This window comes from Pseudophryne corroboree, chromosome 9, assembly GCF_028390025.1.
Source record: "Pseudophryne corroboree isolate aPseCor3 chromosome 9, aPseCor3.hap2, whole genome shotgun sequence".
In the NCBI taxonomy this organism is placed as follows: Eukaryota; Metazoa; Chordata; class Amphibia; order Anura; family Myobatrachidae; genus Pseudophryne; species Pseudophryne corroboree.
In genome coordinates this window covers 328,811,370-328,831,055 of record NC_086452.1, presented here as the reverse complement: position 1 = coordinate 328,831,055, position 19,686 = coordinate 328,811,370, and the positions used below count along the sequence as shown (strand labels likewise).

At 46.2% G+C, this 19,686-nt stretch overlaps 1 protein-coding gene across 7 annotated transcripts in view; it reads right to left on the bottom strand.

Annotated features, from left to right (window-relative positions):
• LOC134958144 (probable endonuclease 4) overlaps positions 1 to 19,686 on the bottom strand; it is a 149,841-nt gene that overhangs the window by 96,373 nt on the left and 33,782 nt on the right. For 4 of the 7 annotated variants that reach the window (XM_063940536.1, XM_063940533.1, XM_063940534.1 and 1 more), the window contains exon 3: positions 18,821 to 18,955. The exons of 2 other annotated variants lie outside the window; for them this stretch is intronic. In XM_063940536.1, coding sequence (XP_063796606.1) covers positions 18,821 to 18,955 — 135 coding nt within the window. The remainder of the gene's footprint in view (positions 1 to 18,820; positions 18,956 to 19,686) is intronic. One more of the 7 variants, XM_063940535.1, reaches the window with a different exon arrangement.

Genomic DNA, 19,686 nt, shown 5'->3' with positions numbered 1-19,686 from the left:
CAGCTTCCCAGATTTGATCAGCGAGAAGTATAAAGTGATCGTCATGTAGGGCAGACTTCAGTTCTGTTATCCATACCATGAGCGCCTTAGTTACCCAAATGCCAACCAACCCAGGTCTAAGCAACACTCCTGCTGCTATATACATGGACTTTAGCATAGCTTCTATTTTACGGTCTGAAGGGTCTTTAAGCGTAGTAGCCGTTGGGACTGGTATGGTTAATTTCTTTGTAAGCTTAGACACAGACGAATCCACTAATGGCGGATTCTCCCATGTAGCTGTCACAGACTCTGGAAACGGGTAACTAGACTTAAATTTGCGAGGTATAGAAAACCGTTTATCCGGATTCTTTCACGTTTCCAATAACATCTTATTAAGAGATTCCGAAACAGGAAAACACATCGGAGTCCTCTGTCGTTTAGCAAAGACGACTTCATCATTTGTCAGAGGCTCCTCAGTCTCCGTAAACTTCAGAGACTGACGCACCGTTCTGATGAGATTATCAATGCCTGGGCTGTCAAAATCTTCACTATCTGACTGCTGGTCTACTTCGCCCTCCTCACCGTCATCTTGCGCAGTGAGGTCTGGCATAGAGTCGTCAGAATGCAACATAGCAGAAACTGGTAAATCATAAGACAAATTAAATTTATCCCTACTACCCAAAATGGACTTGGACTTTTGGCAAGGCTGAGACCCCTCCGGTAGTGCTAGCGGTCTCACCCTAGACTCTGATCTTGCCGCTTCCCGATTCTGTCGAGCGGCGGCCAATTCCGATTGCAATCCAGCCATGACATCTGCTAGCATAGCCCATGGAGGGTCCGGGGATGAAACCGGCTTTGAAACCGGAGCAGAAATCCTATTCGTGGCTGAATCCACAAAACATACTGTACATGTGGTAGATCCATCCGGTAACACACGGCCACAGACATGGCAGGGGAACCGCTTTGTTGTTTTCGCTGGTGCCTTACTCATTATGCAGACAGACAATACAATAGACAAAGACAGACAACTTGCACGACTCAGTAAAACAGTACCAAGGTGTGTGTGTGTGTGTGTGTGTGTGTGTGTGTGTGTGTGTGTGTGTGTGTGTGTGTGTGTGTGTGTATGTATATATAATATATATATATATATATATATATATATATATATATATATATATATATATATATATATATATATATATATATATATATATATATATATATATATATAGTATATCCAGGTCCGGCACTCCGCCTGAATAGCTGGGATACTTTGCCTGGGTGCCTTCTATGAGAGGACAGCACCTCTCCGATATACACACCAATAATAGCAGCACTCCAGGACAGCAGAACAATTTCAGAATAACTGTGTTGTTTTATTGCATATTATCAACGTTTCGGGGTGTTACCCCCGTCTTCAGGATAATAGAACACATTAAACAAGTGAAATTTATATCTTACCGTCCTCGGTCTTGCCCGCTGCGACTCCCGCCCGTCCACTAGGCCGTCATCTTACGCACTTCCGGTCACGTCACCCGCTACTTCCGGAAGTCGCGTCGCTCGTAACCCGTGGCGACAGGAAGTCCAGGGGAGACGCAAGGAGCAGTTTCCATGCCAACATAAACAACTGTGTGAAAAAAACGTAAACAATTAAGAGATGTACATCAAGACATCATATTAGTGCCCAACAAAACAAATCAAATTTATGTGCAGTCATTTGAACCGTTCCTCCTTATCTCTCCTATTTTGTGTTGCTCTGTGCTGTATAAACCATTATATATAAAAGTTATAGTGGCTCGTGAACCATTCCAATAACAATAAAATATTAATAAAATATCTACTTTATGTAGGTGAATACATTGCTTTGCTTTACTTTACCAGTATATCTACATAAACCTAAATGTATATTTATTATGCAATCCAGAATTACAGTCATCTTAAGTAACTTCATCCAATCAGACCCTATTTATACCATCCTATTATAGCTATTGTTTGTAGTCCTACTTTAAATCCTACTCCTCCTTAGATTGTTAGATGTATTATATTAAGTTTAGTTTATCTTTTTATAAAAAGCAGGACAACCCCATGGATTCATTGAGACCCCTGGGTACCATCGTGTCCAACCTATGGATCCATTGGGCCTCAATTTGTAATAATTTTCTTTGTCCGTTTCCTCCCCTAATGGATACAGGGACATGGTCCACCACTATATACTTCAGTGATGCCACTCCATGTTTCTGCATTGCAAAATGCCGGGCCACCGGCTGCTCACTTTTACCTGACTGTATGGCAGCTCTAATGGCCGTGCGGTGCTGTGCCATCCTCTCTTTAAACTGCCGTGTGGTTTTACCTACGTATTGTAAGCCACATGGGCAAAACAATACATAAACCACAAATCTGCTGGTGCATGTTAGTGGCCAACGAATTTTACATTTTTTACCTGTGTATGCATGGGTTACATACGTCCCCACCTGCATATATCCACACGTGGTGCATCCTAGGCAGCGATAGCAGCCATTTTTACGTCCTAAGAAAGTTGTTTCTGGTTTTTTAGATTGAAAGTTAGTAATGTCAGTTTTGACCACCATATCCCGTATATTACGGCTACGGGTATGGCTAGGCAACAGCCGCGTCCCATGTAATTCTGTTAGATCGGGGTCAGATGTTACCATAGGCCACAGTCGCTTTACTCTGGTGACCGTTTTCTTACTCAAAGTATTATATTCATTGACCCATGGGATGATTCCGCCCATTTGTTTTTTGTCCTTAGACCTCAGTAGCTCTGTTCTCTCTATGCCCAGTGCCCTTTCTTTAGCTTTTATTAGTTCTTTAGGCTTATACCCTCTCATAATAAATTTTTCAAACATTATTTGCAATTGTTTTTCTGTCTCCTCTGGGTCATTTGTGATCCGACATACCCTCAAAAACTGAGAGTATGGCAGACCCCTAGTGGTCGCTACTGGGTGAAAACTGTCTCTTCTAAGGAGGGTATTCCTGTCTGTAGGTTTACTGTAAATGGATGTGTATATACGTTGATCTACAATTTTAATCTCCACATCCAAAAAGTTAATACATTTTTTATCCATGTTATAGATTAGCTTAACCGGACTATTAGTGGCATTGTGTGTCTCAATAATCCCTCTCAGATTTTCTTGTTCACCACTCCAGAACACCAATAAATCATCTATATAGCGATGATACACAAAAATGTTGTTAACAATAATCATTAATATTTTATTGTTATTGGAATGGTTCACGAGCCACTATAACTTTTATATATAATGGTTTATACAGCACAGAGCAACACAAAATAGGAGAGATAAGGAGGAACGGTTCAAATGACTGCACATAAATTTGATTTGTTTTGTTGGGCACTAATATGATGTCTTGATGTACATCTCTTAATTGTTTACGTTTTTTCACACAGTTGTTTATGTTGGCATGGAAACTGCTCCTTGCGTCTCCCCTGGACTTCCTGTCGCCACGGGTTACGAGCGACGCGACTTCCGGAAGTAGCGGGTGACGTGACCGGAAGTGCGTAAGATGACGGCCTAGTGGACGGGCGGGAGTCGCAGCGGGCAAGACCGAGGACGGTAAGATATAAATTTCACTTGTTTAATGTGTTCTATTATCCTGAAGACGGGGGTAACACCCCGAAACGTTGATAATATGCAATAAAACAACACAGTTATTCTGAAATTGTTCTGCTGTCCTGGAGTGCTGCTATTATTGGTGTGTATATCGGAGAGGTGCTGTCCTCTCATAGAAGGCACCCAGGCAAAGTATCCCAGCTATACAGGCGGAGTGCCGGACCTGGATATACTACATATTGATCCAAAGTTCTTCTGTGCAAGGAGGGTTTGGATTAAGTCAGGGCACCTGCAACAGAAATCATTTTGTCCTCAGGAACTTTTGTCTGCACTAAAGTTTTGCACTGGAGCACTTTATTGACACATAGCACGTACACGGGTTGACGTGTGGAGGTGAATACAGGCTATGCTAAGTCCCGGCCTATGCTAAAATAGTCGGGTAACAGTCTAAGTATACAACAATGGAGACCAATGAATATACCTCATACATTTTACAATGTGATAATACGGACACATTTAGTTATTCGGATTTGGAGGCAGAGGAGATCCTGCATAGTGAAACGGCATTTGATGAAACAGGGGTCACAGCACCAGATGAATTATATGCTGCGTGGTACAAATTGAAGAAACGGGAACTAGATTTCCTTTACCATGCACGGACGTTATCCAATTATTACCGCTCTAAGCAGATACCAAGGGGTCTGAGAATCCACAATATGCCTACTATAGGGAGAAACAGCATACCCTTTTGTAAAAAATGGATTTCCATTTTAAATAAATGCTCCATGGATCTGATTCTATTAATCATAGAAGAATCCACCAAAGAATGTCAGATCACTAAAGAAAAATTAACTGCATTTGAGACGGAACATAGAGTGGCACTATTGGAAGATCAAACTGTTAACTGGGCTGAGAAATTAAAAACACAGATGGAGACATACAAAACTGAACTGGTTAAATTCAAAAAACAAAAATTAGTGAAAGTCCAACAAAATTATGAGACGCACAGAGTATATGCCTGGTTGGGGACTAATAATGAAAACAAACCGGGTCAGAGAAAATATCCAAGGAGACAAAGAACTCAATCAAAGTATTCCAGCACCTCAGCCAGTGAAACAGATGATCGTAATGCAACTCCATCTACACAAACACAAAGGTCCCCTTTAGGGGTCAAGACCAGGGCACGTATTACAGGCCGCAAAAAAAACCCACAAGGAGGGGCGGGCAAAGGTGGAGACAAAAGCGGAGCGAAGCCTCCCAGAGGCAAGAAGACCTGATTTTTAATTTATCCTCAATTCCGTTGACTAAGGCGGAAATTGGAGTTCTCAGCAAGGGACTATCATTCATTCCAACAAATAGACCAGATCCCTTTAAGTGGAAGGTGGAGAGTTATAAGTTACAACGAACTCTTAAGCTTAAGGAACATATCAGCAAAAACCCCTGGCCCTAAGAACACCAATGAGATGCCTTTACAACTTCGGAAGATTGGAGCAAAGTCCAAATTTGAACCTATTACCTCAAATGCAACCATTAGAACGTTTCACCGTATAATGGAGAATGTACCGATACAGGAGAAAATACCTAAGATTCGGCATAATTTGACTACGGAAGAGCAGGAAGCTCTCAAGTCTCTCAGTCAGAGACAAGATATAATTATAAGGAGTGCGGACAAAGGGGGTGGTATAGTGGTGCAGGACATCTCTGAGTATCGAAAGGAATGTCTGCGGTTACTGGGAGATACAAATACATATACCGTATTGGCAGGGGATCCCACTGTTGCGTTTAAGATCGAGCTAGATAATATTTTAGATCAGGCTGCCTATACAGGAGAATTAACCATGGACGTGGTAAATAAATTAAAAACTGAGTACCCGCGGGTACCTGTGTTTTACAGCATACCTAAAATGCACAAAGATTCGGTGCGACCCCCTGGCAGGCCTATAGTGTCTGCCAGGGGTTCTTTATGTGAGTTTATCTCGATATTTCTAGATTCGTACCTGCAACCTTGTATACAAGGTACACATACGCACCTTAAGGACACGTCAGCACTGCTGCGACATCTGAGTGAGTTGGGTTCCATCCCTGATACAATATCAATGGCCACACTAGATGTGGCCAGTCTATATACGTGCATTCCGCATGAGGATGGAATCAACTCAGTCAGAAGGTTGCTGATTAATAACCCACTATACACAGGACCTAAGATAGAGATATTCTTGGAATTGCTGAGATACACATTGTCACACAATTACTTTTTGTTTGACGGTAGTTTTTATTGGCAAAGGACCGGGTGTGCCATGGGATCGGCGGTGGCCCCGGCCTTTGCCAATACGTATATGTGGCAAGTTGAGAACGAGTTATTTTTTGAAAATGATGATATTGTTAACAACATTTTTGTGTATCATCGCTATATAGATGATTTATTGGTGTTCTGGAGTGGTGAACAAGAAAATCTGAGAGGGATTATTGAGACACACAATGCCACTAATAGTCCGGTTAAGCTAATCTATAACATGGATAAAAAATGTATTAACTTTTTGGATGTGGAGATTAAAATTGTAGATCAACGTATATACACATCCATTTACAGTAAACCTACAGACAGGAATACCCTCCTTAGAAGAGACAGTTTTCACCCAGTAGCGACCACTAGGGGTCTGCCATACTCTCAGTTTTTGAGGGTATGTCGGATCACAAATGACCCAGAGGAGACCGAAAAACAATTGCAAATAATGTTTGAAAAATTTATTATGAGAGGGTATAAGCCTAAAGAACTAATAAAAGCTAAAGAAAGGGCACTGGGCATAGAGAGAACAGAGCTACTGAGGTCTAAGGACAAAAAACAAATGGGCGGAATCATCCCATGGGTCAATGAATATAATACTTTGAGTAAGAAAACGGTCACCAGAGTAAAGCGACTGTGGCCTATGGTAACATCTGACCCCGATCTAACAGAATTACATGGGACGCGGCTGTTGCCTAGCCATACCCGTAGCCGTAATATACGGGATATGGTGGTCAAAACTGACATTACTAACTTTCAATCTAAAAAACCAGAAACAACTTTCTTAGGACGTAAAAATGGCTGCTATCGCTGCCTAGGATGCACCACGTGTGGATATATGCAGGTGGGGACGTATGTAACCCATGCATACACAGGTAAAAAATGTAAAATTCGTTGGCCACTAACATGCACCAGCAGATTTGTGGTTTATGTATTGTTTTGCCCATGTGGCTTACAATACGTAGGTAAAACCACACGGCAGTTTAAAGAGAGGATGGCACAGCACCGCACGGCCATTAGAGCTGCCATACAGTCAGGTAAAAGTGAGCAGCCGGTGGCCCGGCATTTTGCAATGCAGAAACATGGAGTGGCATCACTGAAGTATATAGTGGTGGACCATGTCCCTGTATCCATTAGGGGAGGAAACAGACAAAGAAAATTATTACAAATTGAGGCCCAATGGATCCATAGGTTGGACACGATGGTACCCAGGGGTCTCAATGAATCCATGGGGTTGTCCTGCTTTTTATAAAAAGATAAACTAAACTTAATATAATACATCTAACAATCTAAGGAGGAGTAGGATTTAAAGTAGGACTACAAACAATAGCTATAATAGGATGGTATAAATAGGGTCTGATTGGATGAAGTTACTTAAGATGCCTGTAATTCTGGATTGCATAATAAATATACATTTAGGTTTATGTAGATATACTGGTAAAGTAAAGCAAAGCAATGTATTCACCTACATAAAGTAGATATTTTATTAATATTTTATTGTTATTGGAATGGTTCACGAGCCACTATAACTTTTATATATAATGGTTTATACAGCACAGAGCAACACAAAATAGGAGAGATAAGGAGGAACGGTTCAAATGACTGCACATAAATTTGATTTGTTTTGTTGGGCACGGTAAGATATAAATTTCACTTGTTTAATGTGTTCTATTATCCTGAAGACGGGGGTAACACCCCGAAACGTTGATAATATGCAATAAAACAACACAGTTATTCTGAAATTGTTCTGCTGTCCTGGAGTGCTGCTATTATTGGTGTGTGTATATATATATATATATATATATATATATATATCTGGCCAAGTGCAGTACACGTGGCCAGTCCGATATGATATCTGATCCCAAATTCCCACTAACACCCCTGCGCCTCCGGTGGAGTAGAGATGTAGTACAGGAACAATCTGGAATCACAACAGGAAGACAGGAAGCATGGTTAAAATGGCTGCCATGCCTCACAGTGCAGTATATTTAACAAATGCAGCCAACCCGTTAATATAGGCTTAACAGCCTATTTCATTAATGTCACCCTTTGCAGCCCTCTGCTAATGTCCTTACCCCCCTTTTGCTCCCCCCCCCCCCACCCCGTGGCCCGTGTACCGCTGTCTGAGCGGGAGTTACCGGGGAGCGGGTACCCGCGATCGGGTGCAGGGAGCCGGGGAGCGCTGTAATAAAGAGCGGTCCTGGAGCGGCGGCCGACGGGTGTGAGCGGCGGCCGGCGGGTGTGAGCGGCGGCCGGCGGGTGAGAGCGGCGGCCGGCGGGTGAGAGCGGCGGCCGGCGGGTGAGAGCGGCGGCCGGCGGGTGAGAGCGGCGGCCGGCGGGTGAGAGCGGCGGCCGGCGGGTCTCAGCGTGGAGGAGCGCGGCGCTGATTGGAGCGGTTGCCGGGGTGCCAGTTAGGAGAGGCGGGTGCGGGCGCAGCGGCGCCGGCTCTGAACAGTGTCCCCACACATCGGGGCGGCAGCGTGCGCTGACCGCCCCGTCCCCCCAGCATACCTGACTCCAGAAGCGATGACTGTGACGGGGCTTCTATCTGTAAGCTCCGTCCAGCTGTAGCAGCAGTCAGGGAGTGAGCTGCGTGTGGCCGTGAGGGTGCTCTTTGTGAGGACAGACACGCCATGCGCTGCTCCGTGCAGCGGCACTATCCCGGACTCACGTTTTTACAGAAACTGGGAAGGGATGTGCTGGTTGTACAAAAAGTAAAAGTAAAAGTTAAAATTAAAAATAAAAATATTCAAAAGTAGTGTGGAGAACTCCACACCAGCCTTGTTGCTACGAGGAGCACAGAAAAAACACTGAGGTACTCTGGGATATGGAGAGGAGGAGAGTTCTAAATTTGAATATTCAGTGCCTTGTTCCTGCGGAAACCGTCCATATCCCAAGAGTACTCCAGTGACCCCTAGTGGATGAAAAAGAAATGAAGAAGTCAGCCTCCCACCCTGAGATCCCTCAGGTGGAAGCCCGCACCATCAGGCTAATGGATTATGTTCTGGCTTGAAAGCAGGCCCTCTGGTAGCCCAATGCTTTTTAGTCTTGCCAGACTTGTCAGATTGAGACTGTTTGCCATAACCCTTTCCTGTTGCTTTTCCCTGGGTCCGAATGGGCCGAAAAGCTGGAAACCTAGGTTTGGACTTGTGTGTTGAAGGAAATTTCACTTTCTTGGAGTCTGCTTCTGACTCCAAAATACTGTTTAATTCTTTACCAAAAAAATTATCTCCAGTAAAAGGCAAATACTCTAGAACTTTCTTGGATTCTGAGTCAGATTTCCATGTACGTAGCCAAACAGCTCTGCGAGCTGCTACTGCTGAGGCTGATGATTGAGAGGCAATAGTACCCATATCCAAGGCTGCTTCTTCCATAAAAATAGGCACCTGTTTAATATGTGCAATTTGGGATTTTTGCTCTCTAGATGCCAATGAAAGATCATCCTCTAATGCCTCAGCCCAGGCTGCCACTGCTTTTGCCATCCAGGCTGAAGCCATGACTGTTCTCACAATTGCCCCAGACAAGGAGAAAATGTTTTTTATAAAAACATCTACTTTCCTATCCGTAACATCATTTAATGATGTTGAAGGCAGAGGCAATGTAGATTTTCGCACCAATCAAATGACATGCGTAGCTACTTTGGGAGCCACCTCCCTTTTTAAACAGTCCCCAGCTGGAAGAGGATAATGGGAATTCCATTTCTTTGGAATTCTAAACTTCTTACTGGGTGTTACCCAAGCATCTTGCATAATCTCCGTCAGCTGTTCTGACCCTGGAAATTCAGTCCTGATTGTTTTGGGACGTTTAAACACAGATGACTTGGATTTTAACAAAGGCTCTGCTGCCTCCTCTAAGGATAGGATGGCTTTCATAACACTAGCTCTGGTAAATCCACTGAGCTAGGACCTTCATCCTCATCTCTGTATGCAGACCCGGAATGTAAGGAATCCTCACCCTCCGAAGAGTCCCCATCTGAAACATGTGTAGACTGTGAAGATGTTGTTTCATGTATGTGTGATTTAGTTTCCATAGGCCTTTCAGCCCGTTTCTGTTGAAAGGCTGCAGATTCCTGGACTGGATGTGATAAACCCCAGGGGGAATGTTGCATGCAAGGGTTAACAGGGTAACCTATCCCTGGTATAGGAGCTGCCAGTATCTACCCAGCTATATTGGATAAATGTCTGTGCAAAAGAAGCCCATGGGGGTTCAACTTTAACCTGTGCCTGCCTTGGATTATTCAAGAGGCTTTGGCAAAAGCTAAAACAGTTTGCACATGCTCCATTTTGAACCAGATCCTGAGAGGTTAACCCAGCTTTGCAAGAGAAACATGAAATCAGTTTTGGTGCTGCTGTGGAGAGTGTATCCTCCTCACCCTTGCCTCTCTTAGACATGATAAACAAACACACCTGTACAGTGTTAACTACACAATTTGTGACTGAAATCACTTTAAAACTTGTTAAAGTGACATACAATCAGATCCCTCCCTGCTTTGCACCAGCATTAAGGATCAGTTATACACAGAACTGACAGAAATAGTAAAGTCAGAAATCACACTAGCAATCAGTTACAGGTTATACATTAGTATAATAAGCAATATGAGCACATATTCAACTACAGATACATTTCAAGTATGTATGAGAAACATATTACTGCATTAACTTATATAGGACTTTAAACGTATTCAGTCACACCGCGAAAGAAACAGCAGCAATAGTTTACATCAGGCATTCCCAACCGCGGTCCTCAAGGCACACCAACAGTGCAGGTTTTAGTGATATCCAGGCTTCAGCACAGATGGTTAAATCAAAATAACTGAGCTACTAATTAAGTCACCTGTGTTTAAGCCTGGATATCACTAAAACCAGGACTGTTAGTGTGCCTTGAGGACCGTGGTTGGGAAACACTGATTTACATACTCATATACATCAGGCACTTATCCAACTACTCGTACTTAATGGTAGGTAGAGACTTAGGGCCTAATTCAGACCTGATCGCTTGCAGGCGATATTTACACTGCTGCCAACAGATAGTCGCCGCCTACAGGGGGAGTGTATTTTAGCTGTGCAAGTGTGCGAACGCATGTGTAGCAGAGCTGTACAAAGAGATCTTGTGCAATTTCTGCGCAGCCTAGGACTTACTCATCCGCTGCAATCACATCAGCCTGTCCGGGACCGGAACTGACGTCAGGAACCCTCCCTGCAAAGACTTGGACAAGCCTGCGTTTTTCCAACCATTACCAGAAAACGGTCAGTTGTCACCCACAAACGCTTTCTCCCCATTAAGCTCCTTGTGAACGCCTGTACGAATGGATCCTTCGCACAAACCCATTGCTGAGCGGCGATCCACTTTGTACCCGTGCGATGCGCCTGCGCATTGCGATGCATATGCATGCGCAGTTTAGACCCGATTGCCCGCTGTACGAAAACGCAGCCTAGCGATCAGGTCTGAATTAGGCCCTTAGTTCTGTATCACCCGGCTCAGGAGAGTGGGATACAGGGAGACTTCCCCCCTGCTTCCAGGATCGATCAATACATTAGTGAACGCTGAGTTGATCCAGAAGCCAACAGTGTACACAAACGCCCAGTGAACACAGATGACCAAGTGAAGACCGACGCACCAGTCAAACAGCCGCCTATTCTGCGACTGGGTCCGTTAGATACACAGCGTCTCAAATGGAAGCGGGAAATCAGTTCATGGCGGGAAACTCAGAGGAAACTGGTCATGAACCGGGGGGGGGGGGGGGGGGAGGGGCGACCAGGGACATCTACCCCAGGAATCGCGGCCTCACACTAATCCCTAATCCCTGGAGCCTATGATCCCTGGGGCCTAGTGCTGGTGCACCCGAGGTGGCAGCCGTGTCAGCGACTGTTCGGTAGTCTCCTTCCCAACAACAGTGCAGCTGTGTCTTGCGTCTCCGTGGCTAAGCGGAACTGATGCCTTACCTTCTCCCTCTGCTCCGGCCACAGCCTGGTAACGTCAGCTGTAATTGCTAGTACGTCCAACACAGACGCCCGCCGAAACAGCTCTGTACACGGGGGTAAGCGTTGTCGCAACCCGGCGAAGAGTTGTTGGAGCGACTTTCTAAAGTGTGTGTAAGACGCTTTTTAGAAAACTCGCAAATAAAAAAAATAGGAATTTAATTACCTACCGGTAAATCCTTTTCTCGTACTCCGTAGAGGATGCTGGGGTCCACATTAGTACCATGGGGTATAGACGGGTCCACTAGGAGCCATTGGCACTTTAAAAGTTTGAGAGTGTGGGCTGGCTATTCCTTCTATGCCCCTCCTACCAGACTCAGTCTAGAAACTGTGCCCGAGGAGACGGACAACTTCGAGAGAAGGATTATACACAGATAGTGGCGAGATTCAGCTCACACACAAGGCAAACTAAGCTAACTAGCTTGAAACATCAGCAACGGCTGAACAAGATTACTTACCAAGTAACAAAATATTACGTAACCCATAACTAAGCAGTACTGAACTAAATAACCACTGCAGGATAACGAAGCGCTGGGCGGCCGCCCAGTATCCTCTACGGACTACGAGAAAAGGATTTACCAGTAGGTAATTAAAATCCTATTTTCTCTTACGTCCTAGAGGATGCTGGGGTCCACATTAGTACCATGGGGATGTACCAAAGCTCCCAGAACGGGAGGGAGAATGCGGAGGCTCCTGCAGAACCAATTGACCAAACTTCAGGTCCTCAGAGGCCAAAGTATCGAACTTGTAGAACTTTGCGAACATGTTCGACCCCGACCAAGTAGCTGCTTGGCAGAGTTGTAAGGCCGAGACACCCCGGGCAGCTGCCCGAGAAGAACCCACCTTACGAGTAGAGTGGGCCTTAACAGACGTAGGACATGGCAATCCTGCCGTAGAATACGCATGCTGGATAGTAAACCTGATCCAACGAGAGATCGTCTGCTTAGAAGCAGGACACCCAATTTTCTTGGGATCATACAGGACAAACCGGGAGTCCGATTTTCTGTGACGAGCAGTCCTCCTAACATAGATCTTTAGAGCCCTTACAACATCTAAGGACTTTGATGAAATTGAAGAGACAGTCGCAACTGGCACCACAATAGGTTGGCTGATATGAAATGCCGACACAACCTTCGGATGAAACTGCTGACGTGTGCGAAGCTCAGCTCTGTCTTCATGGAAGACCAAGTATGGGCTTTTACATGACAAAGCCCCCAACTCTGACACACGTCTAGCAGAAGCTAAGGACAACAAAGTGACAGCCTTCCACGTAAGAAACTTGACCTCAACCTCCTGTAGAGGCTCAAAGCAGTCCGACTGGAGGAACTGCAACACCCCGTTAAGATCCCAAGATGCCGTAGGCGGTACAATGGGAGGTTGGATGTGCAGAACTCCCTTCAAGAAAGTTTGAACCTCAGGGAGGGCAGCCAACTGTTTCTGGAAGAAAATGGATAGGGCCGAAATTTGGACCTTTATGGATCCCAACCTCAGGCCCATATCCACACCTGCTTGCAGGAAGAGGAGAAAACGTCCCAGTTGAAACTACACCGCAGAAAACTTCTTGGACTCACACCAAGATACATATTTTTTCCAAATACGATGGTAATGTTTTGACGTTACTCCTTTCCTAGCCTGTATCAGGGTAGGAATAACCTTGTTCGGAATGCCCTTCCGACCTAGTATCTGGCGTTCAACCTCCATGCCGTCAAACGTAGCCGTGGCAAGTCTTGATATGCGAACGGCCCCTGCTGCAGCAGGTCCTCCCGAAGAGGAAGAGGCCTCGGCTCTTCCAGCAGTAGATCCAGAAGATCCGTGTACCACGCCCTTCTTGGCCAGTCCGGAGCAATGAGGTTTGCCTGAACTCTTGTTCTCCTTATGAGGTTGAGAACTCTTGGAATAAGTGGAAGTGGAGGAAACACGTACACCGACTGGAACACCCACAGAGTCACTAGGGCGTCCACCGCCACTGCTTGCGGGTCCCTCGACCTGGAACAATACCGCCGAAGCTTCTTGTTGAGACGAGAGGCCATCATGTCGATTTGGGGTACGCCCCAAAGATCTGTCACCTCCTTGAACACCTCCGGATGGAGACCCCACTCCCCTGGATAGAGATCGTATCTGCTGAGGTAGTCCACTTCCCAGTTGTCTACTCCCGGAATGAAGAGTGCTGACAGCGCCAACGCGTGTTTTTCTGCCAGAGGATGATTTTTGTTACCTCTAACATTGCAGCTCTGCTCTTCGTTCTGCCTTGTCGGTTTATGTAAGCCACTGTCGTTACATTGTCCAACTGCACTTGAATGGCCCAATTTCTCAGAAGATGGGCCGCTTGGAGAAGACCGTTGTAGACGGCTGTTAGTTCCAGAATGTTTATCGGCAGACCGGCTTCCAGACTTGTCCACCATCCTTGGAAGGCTTCCCCTTGAGTGACTGCGCTCCAGCCCCGAGGACTTGCATCCGTGGTCAGAAGAATCCAGCCCTGAATCCCGAACCTGCGGCCCTCAAGGTGGTGAAGTAATTGCAGCCACCAGAGGAGTGAAATCCTGGCCTTTGGCGGCAGACGTATTCTCTGGTGCATGTGTAGATGGGTTCCCGACCACTTGTCCAGGAGATCCAATTGGAAGGACCGAGCGTGAAACCTCCCGTACTGCAGAGCCTCGTAAGAGGCCACCATCTTCCCCAGAAAGCGAATGCACTGATGAACAGACACCCGGGTTGGCTTCAGGACATCCCGGACCATTGTTTGTATCACCAACGCTTTTTCCTCTGGAAGAAACACCCTCTGCACTTCCGTGTTGAGGCTCATTCCCAGAAAGGACAACCTCCTGGTTGGTTCCAAATGAGATTTTGGAAGATTCAGGATCCAACCATGTTCCCTGAGAAGCCGAGTCGTGAGAGCTATGGACCATAACAGTTTCTCCTTGGATGATGCCTTCATCAGCAGATCGTCCAGATATGGAATTATGTTCACCCCCTGTCTGCGGAGGAGAACCATCATTTCCGCCATCACCTTGGTGAATACCCTCGGTGCTGTGGAAAGGCCGAATGGCAGGGCCTGGAACTGAAAATGACAGTCCAACAGAGCAAATCGGAGATAAGCCTGATGCGGCAGCCAAATCAGAATGTGGAGGTACGCATCCTTATTATCTTGGGATACCAGGAATTCCCCCTCCTCCAGACCCTATATCACTGCCCTTAGAGACTCCATTTTGAACTTGAACTCCCTCAGAAAGGGGTTTAGTGATTTTAAGTTCAGAATGGGCCTGACCAAACCATCTGGTTTCGGTACCACGAAAAGGTTTGAATAGTAATCTTTGTTTTGCATCTGGGGAGGAACTGGTACGATAACCTGTGCCTCCACCAGCTTCTGGATTGCTCCCTGTATGGTAGTCCTGTCTCCCGCAAAGCTGGGAAGCCTGATTTGAAGAACCGGTGAGGAGGGAGATCTTGAAATTCCAGCCGGTACCCCTGGGACACAATATCTAGTACACAGGGATCCAGGCCGGACGACACCCAGACATGACTGAAATGTCTGAGTCTCGCCCCCACCGGCCCTACCTACAGGCCGCGCTGTCCACCGTCATGCTGAGGACTATGGCGTACCAGAAGCAGGTTTCTGTTCCTGGGCACCTGCAGCAGCAGGTTTCTTGGATTTTGGCCGACCTCCTCTAAAGAAGGTGTTGGACGGTTTGGCCTTTCTTGTTTTAGTAACACGAAAGGACTGTGATGCCGCTGAAGGAAAAGGTTTCTTTGCAGCAGGTGCAGTTGAGGGAAGAAAAGGTGACTTACCCGCTGTAGCCGTGGTGATCCACACATCCAACGCTTCCCCAAAGAGAGCCTGACCTGTTTAAGGTAGGGTCTCCACACCTCTCCTGGATTCCGTGTCGGCAGACCACTGGCACAGCCACAGTCCTCGACCAGCTGAGACAGACATAGAAGAAATTCCTGCAGCCATCGAACCCAGGTCTTTCATGGATTCCACCATAAATCCTGCAGAATCCTGAATGTTACGTAAAAACAATTCTACGTCACTTTTATCCATAGTATCCAAATCCTCAAGTAACGTGCCTGACCACTTTACTATAGCTTTGAAAATCCATGCACAGGCAATAGTAGACCGTAGTATTGCCCCTGAAGGCGTGTATATGGATTTGAGTGCAGTATCAATTTTGCGATCAGCTGGCTCTTTTAAGGCGGTAGATCCTGGAACAGGTAAAACCACATTTTTAGAGAGTCTGGATACAGACGCGTCCACTATGGGTGGGTTTTCCCATTTTTCCTATCCTCCTCAGGGAAGGGAAAAGCAACCAGAACCCTTCTAGGGATCTGGAATTTTTTCTCCGGGTTTTCCCATGCTTTCTCAAAAATAGCATTTAATTCTTTGGACGCAGGGAAGGTTAGCGAGGCTTTCTTACTGTCAGTGAAGTAAGCCTCCTCAACCTACTCAGGTGTTGTATCTGCAATATTCAACACATCCCTTATAGCCTCTATCATCAACAGCACCCCTTTAGCAGGAGATGCGGCACCCTAAGCACATCTCCATCTCTGTCTGCCGTGTCAGAGTCGGTATCCGTGTCATCCTGCATAATCTGTGCAAGAGTGCATTTATGGGAAACTCATGAGGGGGGCCCTGAGGTAACAGAACCGGACCAAACTGCCATAGAGTTCTGTAAAACCTGAGTTGCAGATTCATTCTGTGCAACCCTAGTAGAAATCTGAGAAATCATGGATTTGATAGAGGATAACCATTCAGGCTCCCTTGCTGGTATCTGTGCTAAAACAGTGCAATCCTGATGACATGGAATGGGATCATCCTGAGAGGACATATCCTCTGCAGCATATGACACAGAGTCCCTGGACATAGCTTAAAGGAGACCACAGACACTCAGGGGAGGACAGAGAGGGTTTCACCCCCAAGAATGGCAAGAGAGACACAGAGATTGGAGCCAACCCACACACAGCGCTTTCCAGGTATAGGGAGACCCTAAACCAGCGCTGACTGTGTACCTTAATAGGTCACACGGTCTTTACACAGCCTCCCCCCAGTCTACAACCCTCGGTACCGTGAGAGATAGCTGGAGATGCTACGGAGGGACTGCACATCACTGACAGCTTTTCTGCAGGTAGTAAAATGGTACTGAACACTGCTGGGTCCGCTCGGAGAAGCTCCGCCCCCTTAATGGCGCTGTCTTCTTGCTCTTCATAGGATTATACTTGCCTGAGGATTTATGCTGGCAGAGATCCCGGGACCCCGACAGGCTGTGTGACCAGTGTAGGCGCTGGCTCAGGGCGCCCCTCACAGCGCCGCACTATGTACCGCTGAGCCCCGGAGCGCAGTTAGTACTGCGCTCCATACCCTGTTGCCGCCATCTTCACACCGGCTCCCCGCTTGCAAGGGGAGCCGGTGACTAACTCGCCACCGATCTTCTGGCTCTTTAAGGGGGTGGCGGCATGCTGCTGGAGTGAGCGATCCCCTGTGGCGGGGAACGTTCAATCCCCTCAGGAGCTCAGTGTCCTGTCAGCGGAGATAGTGGCTCAGACCCCGCAGGGTGGACACTACTCCCCCCCTTAGTACCACGAAGCAGGGAGGCGGTTGCCAGCAGCCTCCCTGTAAAATAATAAACTCTAAACTAAACTTTACTAAAGAAGCTCTGTAGAGCTCCCATAGCTGTGACCGGCTCCTCCGGGCACATTTTCTAAACTGAGTCTGGTAGGAGGGGCATAGAGGGAGGAGCTAGCCCCCACACTCAAACTCTTAAAGTGCAAATGGCTCCTGGTGGACCCGTCTATACCCCATGGTACTAATGTGGACCCCAGCATCCTCTAGGACGTAAGAGAAAACGTAAGACTATAAAAATAAATTAAATTACATAACAAGCTTATGGCTGCCAAAATCAGCAGCCCAAAGATCGTGGTCCGGCTCATGCCGCACAAACAACAAAAACTGAATTGCTGAGCCAGGAGCAAGGGATATAGGGGACTGGCTCGTTGCATTCTGGGAGGCCGAAAGCTTTTGATCGTTGGTGCCAATCTGCTGACGATACCTCATATCCCAATGTTTATCCTGTGGATAATCTGTGGACCCTGCAGAAGAAATGTAGTTTTGGGTGGATATCCCAAAAATAATTGATGAAGTCAGGTCTCTTAATAGGTATGCATTCAAGATGAATGTTGTCTTCTTATGAACAAGGTGTTTGTACAATAAAAAATACATAATCATTAATAACAAAGGAAGGCTGATCACCATACAATTGCATATTACCAGAAACCTGCTATACAGATGTGTTCTCTTACACCTAGCCTCAATACGCCATATAGTCCAAGACGTCCATCGCTACTGAGCACATCAGACAGCTGTAGCATAGATTCTTTTGTTGTAAGTTTTGCGACCTTTTAGCATCTCAGCAAAACACCAGAAGTAGATGTAAGAAGGGTCGATGTGTGGGGAAGAGTTATCAGCGCACGTTATGTGCGCTGATACCACTTCCCCTCCCCATGTATTTACTGGCTGCACAGGAGATCTTGCGATAGTAGCGAGATCTTGCTCATGCCCAGTGGAGTCGGCAGGGGTGGTAAAAGACACTATGCACTAGCAATAGTGCTGTGTGCTTAGGCGGGGATCACTGGAGGGGGGAGTTTTCATTACCCCGCTTCGGCAGAAAAGATGATAATACATCTGGTCAGTGTAACTTCCTGCTTCGCCTCAGTAATGAAGCAAAGCAGGAAGTGCTATAGCAACACGCTACAATACATCTCCCCCACAGTGCACTACATGCTGTGCGACCATAGGGTTACTCGGAAGATCAATTATCGTCCAATTTCTGTGTCTTTGTATACAAGCGGTGGATCTCAAATGGCAACCAGTGGACGTCTCAATATAAAACCCGTGGCTGCGACATTAGCATGTATTCGCATAGCCGCTGCGTACAGAATCACAGGTGTGACTGCATTTGCCTACATCTCTCATTCAGGCCCAGTGTCTTCAGACTCACCTTTGTCCGGTTTTATATTTGCAGATATGTCTTCAGACTTCTTTTCCTGGGATTGTGCAACAGACTCTGCTTTCTTTCTTCTCTGCTTCTTGTAAGGTCCTGGGTTGGGGACAAGGTCCGATCCAGCATTTTCTACTATTGAAATACAAACATATAGAAGAGACATGTGCCGCATTTACAGAACAGTACATATCTGCAAGTCTCTTAATACAACCTCACAGCTTATTCATCAATGGAATGAACTCTTATTGGTATAGAAGCCCTCACAAGCATAGAGGTGAAGGTTAGCCTGTATGCTCGGGGCTCTGGGAAAATAGGACTTTCATTACCTGCCAGTAAATCCTTTTCTCGTAGTCCGTAGAGGATACTGGGGTTCCATTTAGTACCATGGGCTATAGAATGGTCCACTAGGAGCCATGAGCACTTTAAGAATTTGATAGTGTGGGCTGGCTCCTCCCTCTATGCCCCTCTTACCAGACTCAGTCTAGGAAACTGTGCCCGAGGAGACCGACATACTTTGAGAGAAGGATAGATAAAGATAGTGGTGAGATTCCGAACCAGCACACACCAAACAGAGGAAAACTATGCTAACCCAACTTTAAACAGGAACAGCAACAGCTGAAGCAACAATACTTAACCAAGTCACAGTGCAGGAAGAACGAGGTACAGGGCGGCCGCCCAGTATCCTCTACGGACTACGTGAAAAGGATTTACCGGTAGGTAATTAAAATTCTATTTTCTCTTGCGTCCTAGAGGATACTGGGTTTCCATTTAGTACCATGAGGATGTACCAAAGCTCCCAAACCGGGTGGGAGAGTGCTGAAGTTCTTGCAGAACTGATTGACCAAACTGTAGGTCCTCAGAGA